This window comes from Chinchilla lanigera, unplaced genomic scaffold (assembly GCF_000276665.1).
Source record: "Chinchilla lanigera isolate Chin_1 unplaced genomic scaffold, ChiLan1.0 scaffold00017, whole genome shotgun sequence".
In the NCBI taxonomy this organism is placed as follows: domain Eukaryota; kingdom Metazoa; phylum Chordata; class Mammalia; order Rodentia; family Chinchillidae; genus Chinchilla; species Chinchilla lanigera.
Genome location: NW_004955418.1, coordinates 5476106 through 5493725, shown reverse-complemented (window position 1 = coordinate 5493725; position 17620 = coordinate 5476106). Strand labels below are relative to the sequence as shown.

Here is a 17620-nt window from a genome sequence, read left to right as displayed (position 1 = left end):
CTAAGAGTCGCTTTATTTCAAGAAAGCCACTGAGGTGAGGTAGGTCTCTCCTGAACTTTTGAGTTTCTACAGTCCCGAAACAATGTGGGAATGAAGTTCTGCTGAAACCTACAGGAAGGCTGGGAATGTGAGGCAGGAAGGCCGTCTACAGCTGCAGAGCTTCAGCGGCAGGGAGACCATCACCCCCCTGTAGGGGTCTCTGCAGGGCCTTCTCAGATCAGAGTTCATGATCTCAAAGTCATGTGTCAGGACCTTACTCTCTGTGTTCTTTGCTGTTAACCCTAAATATTCAGGGCTACGTGACAGAAGCGATACGATTACACAATTAAATATTAGAAATGACCACCGAGTATAACTTGTTTATTGTTTATGATTTACACTGAAAACAATGGGCTGGCATTGTAGAACAATAAACCAATCATTACATTTAGACCTGGGCTTTCAAAAAACTTGCATTCCACTTTAACAGTTTATATATATTTAACAGCTTATGTATGAGTCCAGATCACAAATAAGAGTTAGCTTAGAGATAAACAAAAAACACACAAAAAACCACATGAGTCTAACTTTAAATATCAGCATTCATATTACAAGAAATAAGAAAATGTTCAAAAAATAAAATTATTAAGTCACAACATAAAATAGAGAAATAAGATAAATGATACTTTATTAATATTCATACTTATTTCTAATTAATCTTTATATATTCTTAACTTTTTTCAAAAGGATCCAAGGCAAGATCAAATAATATTTTGGGGTCTGAACTTGTCACTCTCAGCTTATAGAGGCTTGTTACAACAAAAATCCTAAAACTTCAATTTCTTTTTTTAAAATTTAAAACAACTAGTTTTCAACTTTTCTCCTCTGTAGCAGCCGCTTATAAATAGCAGGGAGTCAGTAACAAAGGACGGTAACAGATCGAAAGCAAAAGGTACAACAGCTACCTTAAATTCAGTTTACAACAGTGCTGGCTGAGCTTGGAACCAAAACTTCTTAACTGGCAGATAACTGCTAAATCTTAACCGGCAAAAAAGAAACATGAACGTTCTTTGGGATAGCTGCTATCCAGGCGAAGAAAACCAAGGTCCCTTAATACTGTCTAAATATAATGTGTGGCTTATTACAAAGTGATCTGTACCAATGTAAGTTTAACCAGTGTCACAACTGATCAACACTACTTGAAAGGAAATAAACAAAAATACCGTACTAGCCACGAATTTCCACAAGATACACATGAGAGTTAATTTTAATCTGATCTGACTCCTTGACACTAACTGATCATCAATGAAGTATGGCATGGAAAGATCACACAGTAGAAAACAGGCAAAGATTAGTTTATACAACAGTGACTATATACATCCCAAGGAAAACATGCTAGCTAATGCAACATTAAGGCCTGAATGTAAGCATTTCCGAAGTCACAGAAGCCCCAAAGAACCCCTAAATTACAAATTCACCACATTACATGCATGCAATGTTCACTTTGTTTTACCCATAAAAGGATACACAGTATTTTGTTGTAAATACCAGACACATTTACAATATATGCAAAAATTAGAATGCAAGTGTTATGTTCCTTATATTTAAGCCTCAAATGTGCCAACAGTGAAAATTCATTTATTTTTAGGAATGGAAAAAAGAGACAAAATATAAATACTCAGAGAATCACACAAATAAAATGAAATTCTGCATTTGGAAAGCCACAGAAATATTCCTTCAACTAAACTTGTTGATGGACCACTTGGATGGGTGTACACTCACTGTGTGCTTTACTACTTCACTTGCTCAAATGTGATATTCTAAAAGCCTCTGTTTTCTAGTGGTGATTATCGTATCACATCTGAAGTTCACAATCATGTCCACACTTGTACAAACCTGCCTACTGTGTGTGATCACCTAAGAGAAGCTGTGCAATTTTGGTTTGGGGTTAGAGAATTAAAGATGACCCTGTGCAAAATTTCAGACCTCCCCAAAATATTTTAAAACTAAAATCACCCGAAACTAACTATATCCAATACTTATTAAGCAAATATGCCAGTAGTGTTCTGGACCTTCAAGTATAATTTTAACCAAGTACATACAGGTTGAGTTCAGATCAACCTATTTCATAAGGCCATCTAATTCGTCTCATTGTACCAAGAACTGAGCACAACAAATTCTTTATATGCTTTACCGATATCTTTACGTGAAGCACTCCCACTGTTTTTTAAATAATTTACAACCTATTTCAGGGAGGGTTATATGTAAGATTTTAAATTCTGTGATATACTGGCCAAAATTTTAGACTTTGGCATTGAAAAGTCCCAATGATAAACAAAGAAGGAAAAGTAGATGCATTTCTAAAAATCTCCGCATTACGAATCAAGAGATTTGGGTACAGCAAAACCAAAGGGCCCAGTGAAATACGCTTTATAATTTATTTCCAATGAAATCAAATATTACTACTGTTGGGATCACAGTCTTCACATCTGATGTGAACAGGAGAGCTTAACTATAATCTCTTCGTGGCAGTTCTTTAGACAAAACCAGTAACGTGTGCCACACAGACGACTCTCTCTTTTGGAGAGAATTAACCGGTAAGCTTGACTCTACAATTAATATCAACATATTCAACTAAAGAGAATGATGCACTGCTTTAACATTCAGCTTGAAAATGTTTAGTACTTTCTGCAAACCTAAATTCAGTTTAGAAAGTTAGTATTCTCCTTCTAAACTATGGCATAGACTATACATAGCATTTTTAATATATTTATATATAGTTATTTGCACATCAGATTTAGAAGAAATGTGAAGATTTACTTTGATAGATTGATCTCATTTCCACTGTTAGGGTTTAGGGGGCTTCTGCAGGGCTGTCATTTGAAGGTGGGGCATCGGGATCAGGCTCAGAGGAAGCAGCTGCAGACGCTTCAATAACTGCAGGTGGGAAATGACGGCGGCACACAGGGCATGTTCCCGACTGAGGAAAGAGACATGTTAATTGCCACCAAAAACATGGATCTTGATAGAGAAAACATGGTGTCACTGTCCAAATAACAAATCAACTATCTTAAAAACAGAAACCAAATAAATGTCAAACCTGTACAAAATAGACAAAATTTTAATATTATGTACTCTATAATTTCTTTGAGGGCAAACAATGTCTTCTAATCATGTTTCTAATTTTTTTCATCATGTTTCTAATTTTAAGGTAATTCACTGAAGGGCTGAAATGAAGCTCAGTGGCAAAATGTTTGCCTAGTATGTACCAGGCCCTGGATTGGATCCCTGGTATCACAAAAAGAAAAAAAAAGTAAAGATAAAAAGCAATTCCCCCTTCCTTTAGTGAATTTTAGTTAAGAGTCTTCAGGGTTGGTGCTGGTGTTGTGGTAGAGGGTGAGCGAAGAACCACAGCATGTACCCTCAGGGAGGCCGGAGTCTGGCTCAACAATGACCTGGACTGTATTACATCTATTATGCACATATTAGAGAAACCACATCCACTCTACATCACCAGGTTTATTTCTGCCAGGACCTTTCTTAATATATACTAAAGCCTCCTTTAATGTAGCACAGACGATGGCCTCAGATCTTTCTTTATAAGCCATGCAATTCCTTCCCAGAAGGAGATGGAGCTACTGGTAGGTACCTTGCACCTGACAAAACAGATCAACCAAGTTAACCACAGACCTGATGCAGAAGGTGGGGAGGGGAAGTAACTGCACTGCGAACACTTTCAGGACCAAGGGGAGATGACAGAGCTGTTCCAGTCTTTAAATTAAGGACTCCTGCTGTTTATTAAATAATTTACTGCCTACCTCAGGGAGGGTTACATTTAAGATTTTAAATTCTGTGAAACTTTGGCCAAAATTTTAGCCACGCAGATCATTCCCTTGAAAATCTGGTCTTTTCCCCCAAAAGAGATCTTGACAGAAGGGAGGCTGAAGAGGTCATGCTATTGAAGGTGACAAAGAACGTATCTTGAGAACTAACTTTCTGGAGAAAGCCAGGAAAGGATTCAACCTAAGCTGCCTCCTCCCGGGACACAGACTGAACAGGCTGTTTGCCTGGGACATGTAGCAAAGTGAAGTCCAATTCAAGGCTATACAACATGTACAATGTCAGTAAGTTAAGAACTCAAGTCCGTAACATTTACCTGTGCACGCATGTACAGAGTAGGCCCTATCAACAACACCTCAAAGTCAGACAGGCGAGTGCAGTCTCGGTCAGCCCCATGAACGAAGCTGTGTAACCTTGGCTGGGTAACAATTGCTAAAAAGTGGGAATACGAATACCAACCTCTTCTCAAGCTACTGTGAGGATGAAATGGGAAAACACGGGTGAAAACCTGGGAAGAAGTGTGATGTACACATTGGTAGATAGGAATACTGGTTAATGAGTAGGTGGGGACAGGAAGAAAAGGAAATTGAGAAAACAAAGGACTGTAGCAAACGAAAAAATGTGCAAATAATCCTTTGTAAAAATAAAACTATAACACCAATTATGGATATTGACATAAAACAGGAGCTAAAGGCAACAACTGAATGATGCATTTGATTTCACACAGGAAAGGTGAACAGAACAGCAGAAGGAAGGAGGGGAGAAAAATAGGAAAAAGGGAAACAGCAGCTGTGCAGGGCAGAGGGGACTTTAACCGTGAAGTGAGGGACTTGGGAACTCTTACTGAGCTGGATGGTAGCTATGTATCTTTTATGAAAAACAGAGATTATGGAGAAGATTTAAGTAAAACTCTCATTTCTTAAGTAATTCAAATACACTTAAATTGTTGGATAAACACATAAAGATAATATAACAAAACTGGACGAGGTGGTTCTAAGTAGGCTATTAAATTTCTCATACACGTTCTCAGAAGCACCAACCCACACTAGTAGAATACCTGTTTCTACGGTTATAGTACCCTCTAAGTAGTGTCAAAAGCTTCTTTGCTTGTGATTTTTGTTTAAAAAAGAAATTTCAGGGTTGTGATTAAAAGCATAGTAAGTAATTACTGTGCCCTCCGTTCTCTCTATGCAATGTTAGTACTGTCAGTTAAAACAGTTTCATATTATCCCCAGTCTGTAAACATTAAAGGCAACCAGTCTTTAATTCTGACCTACTACAAATCCGTGGCTAAACGAAGTAGGCTTAAAAGATAATACTGTTACTATTAACTTATAAGAGAAACTATTAAAAGTATTAAATTTTAAAAAGCAAACCGGAAACTCACCTTCTGTAGCCAAATTGAGACACAAGGCTTGTGAAAGAAGTGGTGACAGGGTAACTCTGTTGCTATATCGTCCTTTATATACTCGCTGCAACAGATTGGACAGCACTGCTCCTGACCAATAGCTGAAAACAACAAATACTCAGATCAATTGCCTAAACTTCAATTTAAAAAACTTAGAAGCCGACAGTAAAAGACAGCGAGGAAAAGACAAAGAAACAGACTTCAATCAACAAAGGTGCATGTTTAATTTATGACAATTTGGAATTTTATAAACATGACTTTTGCTAGAAAAGTTGACTTTTCAATCTATTAAATATTCTTCTACGAGATGGAAGTGTCAGTATCTGGTTTCCATAGACCTAATGAAAGTTTCAACAGTCACGTACTTCCTCTTCTACCCGTGAGGGTGAACTTTTAGTGCTTTCAAAGATAGCAAATAGCCAGCTGTGGCATGCGTGCGATACATTCGCCACAAGCGTCCTAGGTAAACTGATAATTTACTTAGATGCACAACACATCCATCACTCATCACCCGAGATGCGCTCTGCACTTACCAGTGTGATCTTCAAGAACAAGGGTCTCTGGAAGGCCGTCGATGCTCTCCTTACTGGCTGGTGGATTGGCCACCTCAACATCCACTGCAAGGGACTCTAAATGTGCCAGTGCAGTCTGAAGGGGAAACATCACAGTTCTTTGTCAGTAAATATTCTAACTCAGTAGTGGGAAATCATTTTTAAGGTATCTTACAAATTAAATTCATTATATTCTCCTCTTGTTAGTTTTCTCTGCTTTAGTCCTTTGTCTCCTTTGCCTCCTTCAGAAAGAATCACGGTTACCACCAACCCAAACACTAAACACTAGTGCACATACACAATGCCCTCCTTCTCCCCAAGGCTACCTTGCCTCAGTAATCCCCTACTTGCCATTACAATCGTATTTTTGAAGGGCTGGTTTTATCATTCAACTGAGGAGTTCCTATGTGGGCTAGAAAGAAAGTAAGCACTGAAAATTCCCTTCACAAAAGATAAAATGTAGTGCGAGTACCACACATTCAAGGTATATTACCAACGACACACTTCTGAATGGTTTTCTCTACTGCTGGCATGCAGTGAGCACACCCATCTTACCAGCGCGGAAGATTACTAGGCTGTCTGGGTGTGAGGCTTGAGTGTCTGTATAAAATGAAGGATGGAAAGAGCATTACATCACATGCCCACTCGTCTGAGGAATCCTCACTCTTTCTGGGTCCAATTAAAACAGAACACCACCTGTACAATTATGTGTTCTTAGTGCACTTTCTACCTGCCACTTAGGGCCTATCAGTTTCTCAGGGACTGGCTGAGTCCTGTCTCTTCTGGGAACCTAGGTCAGTCGTCCCAGACCACACTGGTATCTTCCTCCTGAACTACTACCACATTTAAGTAATTAATACTATACAGGTTAACAATTCCTTGTATTTTATCCTAATTATGGCATCATTAATAGCACAGAATGATTTAAGATCTTAGCTTTAATTTAATACCCTGTTAGAGGGCTCCTCTCCTGGTGGGAATGCAAAAGCACACAGCCCATTACAGAAACCAGTAGGACAACTCCTCAAAATATGAAAAATAGAATAATCACATAAACCCAAAACCCACTTCTGGGTTTATGCTCAAAATAACTGGAAGCACAGGCTGGGATGGACATTTGCACACCTATGTCCACTGTGCGTTGTTCCCAAGAGCCCACGTGGGAGCAGCCGAAGTCACTACTGATGGATGAACAAACACACACAACGTGGTATATATACACAATGGAATATTTGTCATCCATGAAAAGGAAATTCTACCACATGGCTACAGCATGGATGAACCCATATTATATGAAGTGAAGTAAGACAGTTAAGGAAGGATAAATACTGATAACTAATGTATTATCCCACTTATATGAGGCACCTGAAGTGATCAACTTCACAGACAGAAAGTAGAAAGGTGGTTGCCAGGGGTAGAGGAGAAAGCAAACAGGAGTTACTGTTTGTAGTTATGTGAATGTGCCTAAAGACGCTAAACTATACCCTGAAATGACTAAAACAGTAAACTCTGTGTGCGTTTATTTCACCTCAATAAAAAAATGAACCGACAAGCTGGCCTTCTTATGTACAGGAAGCCTGCCTGACAGCTGCCACTGTATTCTTTTGGACAGCAAACAACCTCATATTACTACCTAGCATAGATACTTCCATAGGTACTAAATAGACTAAAGGGTAGGGTCAAGCCCAAAGCAAAATAAGAACTAAAGAAAAAAACAAAAGGTTCATCTTACGCTTATAAACACAATCATATTCAACGTCAAATTTTACTCTGGATATACAGGGGCACCACGGAGAGAAACAGTGCAGTGGTAAATGAATCACTGCCCACTGCTCCAAATTTATCTCATTTCTACTCTCTGAAAACAGAACTGTGCCCTTTAAGTGTCTTCCCTGTGTCAACTAGCATGACCTTCAGCTTTGCCAGCGGAACACGCCGGGGAGACGACACGGGAGGACACGACTGCTTCACAGCTCCCTTGGGCTCCATGGCCAGGAGCCTGTGGGGTGTGAAGCTTCTCCCGCACCAGTCTCATCCGGCACAGGCAGCTCTGCCAGCTCCTCCAGCGTCTACCAACTGCAGTACTTGGTGGCCAGCAGCTTTTCCTGGCACTCATCTTGGGTGCTTTTGTAGCAGAGTGCTTCCAGTGGAGGTTCTCAGGTGCCTCAAAGGAGAGACTTTTTTGCCAAATTCTGCCAGCACAGTACCGTGTCTGTCATGGCTTATGTCTTCCCCAACAAGGTCTGGATCTCTCTGTAGGGAGTCGGGAGGTAGACAACTCTATCTCAGCCTTAAAGTTGTTTCTTAAATCAGCAGTTCCTATATTCCCTAGCGTCTACTTTATTTCCTACTAGTCATAATAATAAGCCAATCTCTCATGTCCTGTGGTAAGTAATAATAATTTATATTAAACTTTCCCTGTTCAAACTATTAGTGTTCTCTCTTGTGATGGATCCCACACTAACACAAAACTGGTTTTAGGCACAGTCCTGGACAATAGATCTACAAGAAAAGGATTCTGAGATTAGTCTGCTTGGGCCTCTGGGCTTGAGCTTGGTGTTGAGGTCCGCACCAACGGCAATCGGATGCTATTAACCGTGGCCTCTGGTGATATGACAATTAATCACTGTTATGATGAGGAGCTGACACGTCTTGGAGCTGTGGTAACTGCACTTGACCTTAAGGCTTTCGTGATCTGACTACTATAAAAATTGTAACATGGGGACGCGTTATTTTGTGCCTGTACACTTACAGAGCAAACACAAACGTAGGTCTGTAAAGTCTCAGCTCAAGACACAGAATGAGAACCAGAGTTTACATGATAGTGCTAAAAGAAGCTCTTATTTCTGAAACTCAAACAAATTTGTGTGGATTGCTAAATGGGATAAAATGAGATAAAATTATCAATCTTGTCGAATTCTTCAAAAGCTGTATCATTGACTGGTTAGAGAATGGGATTCTGAAACTTGGAAGGAAAGAGCTGGTTGTACTGGGATGAAACCGACCATCACCAATCCCCAGGTCACTCTCCATGCTCTCGGCTCCCTCTGTCAGAAGGCCTAGGACAATCTCACTTGCAGACTCACCTCTTTGTTCTTCCGTGCCCAATGGTGGAGTTATCAGAAAACTACAGTAGTCAAAAAAAGAAAGGCCAGTTGTTATGCTTGATACACTGTGTCAACTTGAGGAGCCTAGAAGCTTAACTAAATGACTCAGCAGTGCTATATCCTGGGGTGAAAAGGACACCGTTCTAGGTTGTTGTTCCTTGTGTCAATTTGAGAAGTTCAGAAGGTTAACTATGCGACTCAGCAGGCAGCCAGGGCCCTTATTTGGTATTCTTCCTTAGCCTGTGCAAGAGCAGGGCCTGGAGATAGTGCGGGTGTGGAGGACCACCCTCCTCAGGATGGGTAGGCTGCATATAATAAAAGGAAAATGAGAGAAAACTGATTGCTGGTTCTTCGGAGCTCCAGTCTTCACCTTCAGCTTGGTCATCTCCTGGCTGCTGGTGCAGCCTGTTCGCCTTCTGCCTGGGGCTCATCAGCCTTCTGGTGTAGACTCTCCGGCCTTTGTGGTAGACTCTTCAGCCTTCCATGGCAGACCCATCAGTCTCCTGATACGGACTTGTATGGACACTGCGGTGAGCTCCAGCCCTGGGGCTGGACTCTTCAATCTCCAGCGTGCAGACACCCTCTGCACGCTTTCTCATCTGACTCCGTGGCTGACTGTCGTAAGCCAATCTTGTAATTTCTTGTACTTTTCTATATTTTGTGTTACATCTGTTTCCCTAGTAAACCCTGACTGATACAGATTTTGGTACCACAAACTCTTTAGGAAAGTAGGTTTGGGTCATTCTACCAGGCAAAGTATTCTAAGCAAGGTTAGGTTCTGGCTGAGGACAGGGAAAATGTGAAAGAGGTTATGGGAGAAGGAAACCATAACTACTAATTATGACCTGTAACCAAATACAGAAACTAGTGGCTTTTCATGTTTTCTATTTGCTTATGTGTGTATTTAATTGTATGTACCAACCATTTTGCTTTCTCTCCTACCCATTTCTTGCCTGAAATTACCTTCACAATTTATTCTTTTTTTGTGTGTGTGGGTTAAGATAGGGTCTCACTTTGTAGTGGTCTTGACCTCACTACATAGCTCAGGCTGGCGTCCAGCTGTGGCAATCCTCCTGCCTCAGCCAGAGTGCTGGAATTACAGGTATGCGCCACTACGCCTGGCTTTGCAGTTTAGTCTTTAAGAGAATACTCCATGTGACTGAAGTTGTGGAGTAATTAGCTTAACTAGTGACAGATACAATGATTTTGGGATTGCTCATTTTGGGGAAAAGGTGAAAACCCTATTTGTAAGAATTGTCTAACTTGCTTGTTAGGTAAGAATACAACTGAATTGTTGGATAGGAAATCACATGTGCAAAGAAAAGTAATTAAGGGCATGGGCTATTCCAGTTATTGAACGGTTGCTTCTGAAATCCAAATTCACTATTTCTGCCAGCTCTGTGAAACTGGATTTGGGCCATGCAATATTTTTCTTTCCAACAGTAGGCATCATGTTAAGCTTGTTCACAAAGGATACTAAAGATGCAGTGTGGAAGAGCTCTGCTTGCCCATGAGGCTTCTGTGGCACTTGTTGCTTTCTCTGGCCTCAGACTCACCATGCACACAGCTTCTCCAGTGGCCAGCTCTTGTGATTCATGCAGCCAGCAGCTGCCCCTAGAACCAACCCTGGACAGTTCCACAGTGGAATGCTTTCAGGAAGAAACCTTCCTAAGCACAGCTTGCCCTAGTACCCTCAAGGGCGGACTTCCAGCAAGTTCCAAGGACAGCTTTCCAGCACTTCTTCCAGAACATGCCACAGAGTAGGGACTCTTCCTTGGGTGTTCGATCTTACCCTAACAGGTGGTGGCTTCTCCTCCTATGTGCTTTGCCTGTATTCCTTATAATTACAATTATTTCTAATACTAGCACTCTCCCTGTTACTCGAGTATCTTATTGTACCTACCAATTCCTATACTGAACTTTCCCATCAGAAGACAGGAAGTAGAAGGTAAGATCCTGTTATCTAAACCTTTCTCATACAAATGACTACATACCTTTAACATGGACTCTGCTTGAAAGAACTAGTCTGTGTTACAAATAAACAGAAACAAGGGATACTAGGTACAGTAAATTTCCATTTGGGCAGGTTATTCCAGGCTGGCTGCTTTGATATGTGTTTGTTTCAACGAGTTCATTAGCTTCCTTGATGAGTGTCTCCATATTTGTAGTGCTAATAAACATCTGCAATTTCATGTATGTACAATTATTGTCTTAGTACTGACATATCTTTTTTTTTTTTTTTTTTTTTGGTTTTTCTCTGGTACCGGGAACCGAACTCACGACCTTGCGCTTGCCAGGCAGGCGCTTTTGCCGCTGAGCTAAATCCCCAGCCCCTAATACTGACATATCTTTAAGACAGTCTGGTACCACTTACAAGCAACAAGAGCAAGAGACTTTTATAGCCACTGTTCTGAAATATCTATACTTTAGGCAGTATAGTATATTTTTAAGAGTTAGCAGAAGGAAGATAATTAAGTAGTCTAAATAACACAACTCAGAGTTTAAATAACCCAAAGTAGACTATATCTAGGTTTGAAGTAGCACAAAATTTAGTTTTAAAGGAACAAAACTATTAATTTTTGAAGATGATTTATAATAAATAATTGAATGCCAATTTTGAATGATCACTACTAAATCAAGATTCGCTGGGTGATTAATGCTTGGTTGGCTCCATATTTAAATATCTCTATGAATACGCCGTTTCCTGAGAGCTCACCATTATATCAGGGAATTTCTTAAATGTCTTAACACAGTCTCACAATAAGGTATACTTTATTATTCCCATGCCTTGAGGCCTATTTTATTATTCCCACTTGACACATCAGATCAGGTTACTGAGTTTAGAAGTGAACCGCATTGTTCAAAATGGCCTATGGAACTCAAATACCCATGCTCTTAACTCCACAATGCTGTCTGTCTTCCCAGGGTCCACACCTCAGTGGGAACATGCTGATTTTGTAAGTCTGGGTGTGGGAATAAATTCAGATTAATTGTCTCACATCTCTCGTCAGACTGACCTACCTGAAAATGAACCTGCAAAGTGTGTATCATGCTGATGCTGTGTTCTCAACTTCCATTTATACTAACCTTTCTCCTACTTTGCAAATAGAAGTGCATTTCTAGCCCATTCAGAGGGACAATCTAAAGTACCGGGGTCACCTGACCTTTAACTGACTACTAAATCTTTTTAGGTGGCTTCTAATCTTTTGTTTTAAAAAAAAATTGAAGAAAATTAAGTTTTTTTTTTTGTTTGTTTGGTTTTTTGGTTTTTCTCCGGTACCGGGAACCGAACTCACGACCTTGCGCTTGCCAGGCAGGCGCTTTTGCCGCTGAGCTAAATCCCCAGCCCCTAAAGAAGAAAATTAAGTTGATGAGATTTCTGGCAAGTACCTCAGAAGGACTGAGTAACACTTTCTGCATTGATTTATTTACGTTAACAAGGTTTCTCCAGCTTACATTCATAAGGATGAAAACCAAAAATATGCTGAAATGTGTTTCATTCTAGGAACAAATATAATCACTCATGAAGTACTTGGGAAAGGAAAAGCCTCCATTTCATTAAGAGATGCATTTCTAGTAAAATTTTATGTTTTAATCAAGGCTAATTAAAATTTTAATTTATCTTTGATTAACTGAGTATTGCTAATTGTAACTCAAAAGAAATTTTTACATAAAAATTTAAACATTTTTCCTGCAAGGAAGTATGATGTGGTAAGCAACACTTAGATTTAAGCTAAACAATTTTATATCTCAACATAAATATGTATGAGGACTTTTTTTCAAATTTGTTTGCGAGTAAGTACAAAAATTTAGCATCACTGTTTCAAAATGTTAGGGATGTTGGTATTTTATAATGACCTCAATCAAATCTGAGGTACACACCAGAGACTAATATACTGCCGGTGATTTCACCAAGACCCACTACCTCACAAGAAGGATGAGTCCAGTTGAAGAAAACAAATGAGAGCAACTATTTCCACAAAGGGATGGGGCTGCCTGCGACACACAAAATGACAGCATGCCGCCAGTTTTTATTATTTGTGGTCCCGTCTAAATATTACTATGAAATCTAAAAGGAAAAGTGTGGGTTATTTCAGTTTCTTTTTTCAAAATGATTCTATAAATGCAGGAGGAGGGACAGCAAAATGGAACTACACTGTAGTGAAGCACCTCAATCAATTCCAAATTCAGAAAAAGAACACTGAAATGTGAGGCCATTCATCAGACAAAAGGACAAATAAATAAAAGTAACTGTGAACTGTGAACGCACTGCCACTGGGTTCCTCATTAGCAGAAGCCAAGATGTGCAAGACTGCAAGCTATTGCACTACTGTTTCTTCTCACTTCTTGTCTTTGTTCTTCCTGGTACTGTTTTTATCTAGCATAACCTTCCACAACCAAGCTCTTCTTCCATGGTGGCAAGCAAATGCGACACTTCCCATCAGTAATTAGTAAAACTTACTTTATTCTCAATACTTCCTCTTAAAGATATCTTCTATTTAAAGATATTATAGGAATACTTCTATTTAAAGATATTATAGGAAATCAAAACCTACTAGCATAAAAATGAAAGACGAATTAAGGGATGTGAACCCAGATCTAGAACAGATGTACCCCACTGTGTTCACTCAAAAGTGATGTAGCTTAAGAAGTTAGGAATTATTAATCTTTACACATTCTGATGAAAGTTATCATAGTGTATGATTCACTATTTCATATATGACAGAATTTGTGAAGGTGGGTTAAATAATCTGGAAAAAGTTCTAAATATATCCTGTTTTGTGAAGTTCTGACTTTTCTTAGTAAAGAGTATTTCTGCTACGGTAATTCTGAGAAAAATATACACTATACAGCATAACTGAGAATAGTGGTCTACATGGAAGAAATATATCTATCTCCAAAGCAGAGGTAACACAAGTATATGTGTGCATCTATGAGGGTATGCATGTGTAAATGGATACTGATCATCTAATTTAGCAATTTAAAATGGAACTTCTAATCTCAGAAAATTTCAAAATGAAATGTTATCACAAATACTCCTGAAATAATAATTATTTTTCTCTTACCCCTGACTCATTCATTAATTATTAATGTTCCATACTTTGGAAATCAAGTTCAGATGTAGTGATTTAAAGGAAATTTTTTATAATGAAATTCACCACTGTAGTACAAGTTGCTAACTGTGATAATATTGGGCTTTTAACCACACACAAATACATCTAAGAACAAGTCTGTGTTTTAGTGAAATAATGAAAAGAAGGCAAGAGAAACTCAGGCAAAGAATGCACCACATTTATGACAGTGTGTATGTATATGGCAGATAAGAAGAAACAAATCTCCTTACTGAAGGAGACAGCAAAGCAGTATTTAGAACCAATGAAAACAAGAGATTTATAATACCTGTGTATCCTCAGAGATCCTCAATTTCATTTCACAAATATATCTGCGCATGTGAATCTGCATAAAATATTCAGATTATCCCTCCTGCCTAATCCAATATAGGGGAAAAGCGTATTTTTTAAATGTAAGCAAAATATTTTCATTGTGCAGTAAAATAAAACCCCTGAGAAATATGAGGCAATCAGAAGGACATAAAATATAACTTACATACACATACTAGTGATAATCACCATTCAGTAACTGCTATTAAATGAATTATTAAGAAAACTATTCACCTTTTCTTAAGAATAGTTTGAAAACCTTCAGATTTTATCATTTGTATCCTATCAATTTATATACAAGCATCAGTGTTACTAAATACCTCCATAGCCTGGGCTAGGCGCTCTTCAAGTGCCATGTAGGTGAGGAACTGAGGATCCACATAAGAAATAGCTTCAGCAACTCCTAGTCCATCCGCAAAGCCATCAAATAGACTGGAAAAAAAACAAAAAAAACAAAAAAAAAACCTTTAATTTGGAAAATCTTATTCTAAAGAGATAAGCATATTAACATACTGATAAAGTAACAAAAACCTGGCAAGCAGAAAATCTTTAAATATTCTAATGTATGGTTTAAGAAGCATACCACTGTTTCTCCAACAGGCTGCCACATTAACTGTGTAACATATTTGTAAGAATTTTTTCTTTTTGTGTTTCAAGGTCTAACTCTGAACACTGCATCAAGATAACTCTTTCCTATATTTCCTTTTCTGTTTACTTCAATTTCCAGTATCAGTGTAGGTGAGAATATGGGAAAGAAAAATAACCATATTTATGTTAATTCTATCATTAATCAAGACCTCTTTTATCCTCTCTCACTTTGTACTATTTAACTGCTTTAGGTTTAAAAATATTTTATTTTCTTAAGCTTTTCTAATTAATCTCTTTTCTTGAACTCTACTAAGAATTAGGCCTCTTCCAGTATTACACAGGTTGAAAATTATTTCACTTGTTAATTTTTATATTTTTTCCCTAAAGGACAATAAGCCCCGAAAAAAATACATTTCACTGTTATATTAATCTCTTACCTCCACCCCTAGGCATACAAAGTTTCTCCTTTTCTCTACTCCTAGAAATACAAAACATTTCAAAATTTGAAAACCATATATATGTCCATGGCCTCCTTCTAATCTTGCTCCCTTGAAAATTACATTCAATCCCATTTCTTCAATTACCCACTTTGCAAGTAATTCCTCAATCTGGACCTATTTCCAAATTCTTCCTGGAGCTCTTGATCTATTTTCTAGTTGTCTATGAGGAACTTTTAGTGGCTGTATTCCCATAATCTCATAAATCCAAGATCTCTAAAATAGCTTATTTTGTTTAAAGGCAAACTTCCGTTGATTCCATATCTTATCATAATTTGATTATACTCAGAAACATCCACAGCTACACAAACTAGCTCAAAAATAGTGTTATTAACCCACATATATCATTAATATTACAAATAAATTGCAAAAAGAGACACAGAAGTGATTACGATATGTTATCGCTTAGAAGCATTTGTAAATCAGCAAATATCACATGGTACAAAGGAACATTATCATACAATCATAGATTTTAGAATTAACACTAAGAGCAGAATTACTCAGCCTACCCACTGTTGTGATACTGCAACTCCTTCCTCTAACAGTGAGACGTAATATAGAGGAAGGGCTCTGGCACCAGCTAATTAACTGAGTGTGTTCACTTAAAACAATTATTTAGTTGTAACTATCTCTTTATCTATAAAATAAGTTAAGTGAGAAGATGCACACAGGTGCCTGGCACAGACAGCACACCACTGTGAATATCTGAGAAATAGTAGCAATATTACCTCCATGTAGACAATACGCTACTTTTAAGGTGGTGAGTGCCAGCATGAGAAGCTAAAGTATAAAACTGATGGGAAGTAATAACATTCCTACTAATAACTTTTACTTTTTAAATGTGTTTATGCCTACTGAAGCACACAAACTATGTCTACTCTCTCTCTGAAGAAAAATTTTCAAAGGGATGCTAGAGGAATCTTTCCATCTTCCTGAAAAAGTAAGCAACCAAAAGGCTTCCTAAGTAATGCCAAAGACTGACTTTATAGATAAATCATTGTTAAAATGATTTTCTGTATTTAAAATAAACTACTTTGAATTTGAAGCTCTGTAAATTTTGGGACCATCAGTAATGTCTCTAACGCTTTAACGTAACAGACAGATATCCAGACAGATCATTGCTGAATTAGAATTTGAAGTAAAACGTCCCCAACAAGTTAAAGTTGTGTTCAACAGACATATTATTCCTTCGTATTTTTATGTGGGACTACCTTTTCCAAAGTTACTTGGAAATCTGTAACGAATCTTGAAAAATATCACATACCTCAGTAATGTTAACTCTATTAATCAGTCCTAAAGGAATAAACAGAAGTACAGAACAAGTTTAATGGGGAAAATGATTCACTCCACTAAATCTTAGGACAGATATAGAATGGGGCCATCTCCATGATGAAACTGTGAAAATTCGTGTTTAGTGTTGAAAATGTGTAACAGAAAAAATTCCCTGATATGAAATCTGAATCATTTCTAAACACAGATGCTACTCAACATTACTCTTTCATCTATAGCACACTTTGAGGAATTATTCCTTTTTTTTTTAATTTTAAAGAGAATTAAAAGGAAACAACAAAATAACAGTATAGACAAAACCAAAACATTTCAAAGCAAAATGATAGGAGTAACAGTATAATGTAACAGTGGTTGTTACGTTACACATTGTTTTTCTGTGAACTGGAGACGGACTTAAGTACAGTAGGGAGTTCATGTGAAGACATGAGAAGACAAGAAGCTTCAAGGTCAGTAAAGCTTAGACAAAGTAAAATCACTGATTCTTCAGAACAGCTGGAAAGTCAGAAAGAAAATTCTAGAGAATGAGCATGTTTTAAGATGGATATACAGGGCTGGGGATTTAGCTCAGCGGCAAAGCGCCTGCCCGGCAAGCGCAAGGTCGTGAGTTCGGTTCCCGGTACCGGAGAAAAACCAAAAAAAAAAAAAAAAAAAAAAAAAAATGGATATACAAACTGCATGGTTTCCTCTACTCCACTTTCACTTCCACAAAATGAAGGGAGTCCGCTCTGCACACAAGATCCCTATCCACACCCACACCCCGGCCTCTCTGGAAATAAGAACAGAAAGGGCAAGAAGGAGCTTGATAAGATGCTGAGTTTCTCATCTGGGAAAACCTGACGAAGTTCAAAAAGAATCTAACAGGACAGGAAGAGAAAATGAAAGCACAAAGGTGGCCTTAGAAACAGGTTTTAGAAATACA

At 38.2% G+C, this 17620-nt stretch overlaps 1 protein-coding gene across 1 annotated transcript in view; it reads right to left on the bottom strand.

Annotated features, from left to right (window-relative positions):
• Positions 1-332: 332 nt before the first annotated feature.
• The window catches only part of Pja2 (praja ring finger 2, E3 ubiquitin protein ligase), a 64356-nt gene continuing 47068 nt past the window's right edge, over positions 333-17620 (bottom strand). The window contains exons 7-10 of the mRNA XM_005382175.2: positions 14647-14758; positions 5761-5875; positions 5207-5328; positions 333-2959 (exon numbers count right to left, since the gene is read on the bottom strand). Coding sequence (XP_005382232.1) covers positions 2834-2959; positions 5207-5328; positions 5761-5875; positions 14647-14758 — 475 coding nt within the window. The 3' untranslated portion in view covers positions 333-2833. The remainder of the gene's footprint in view (positions 2960-5206; positions 5329-5760; positions 5876-14646; positions 14759-17620) is intronic.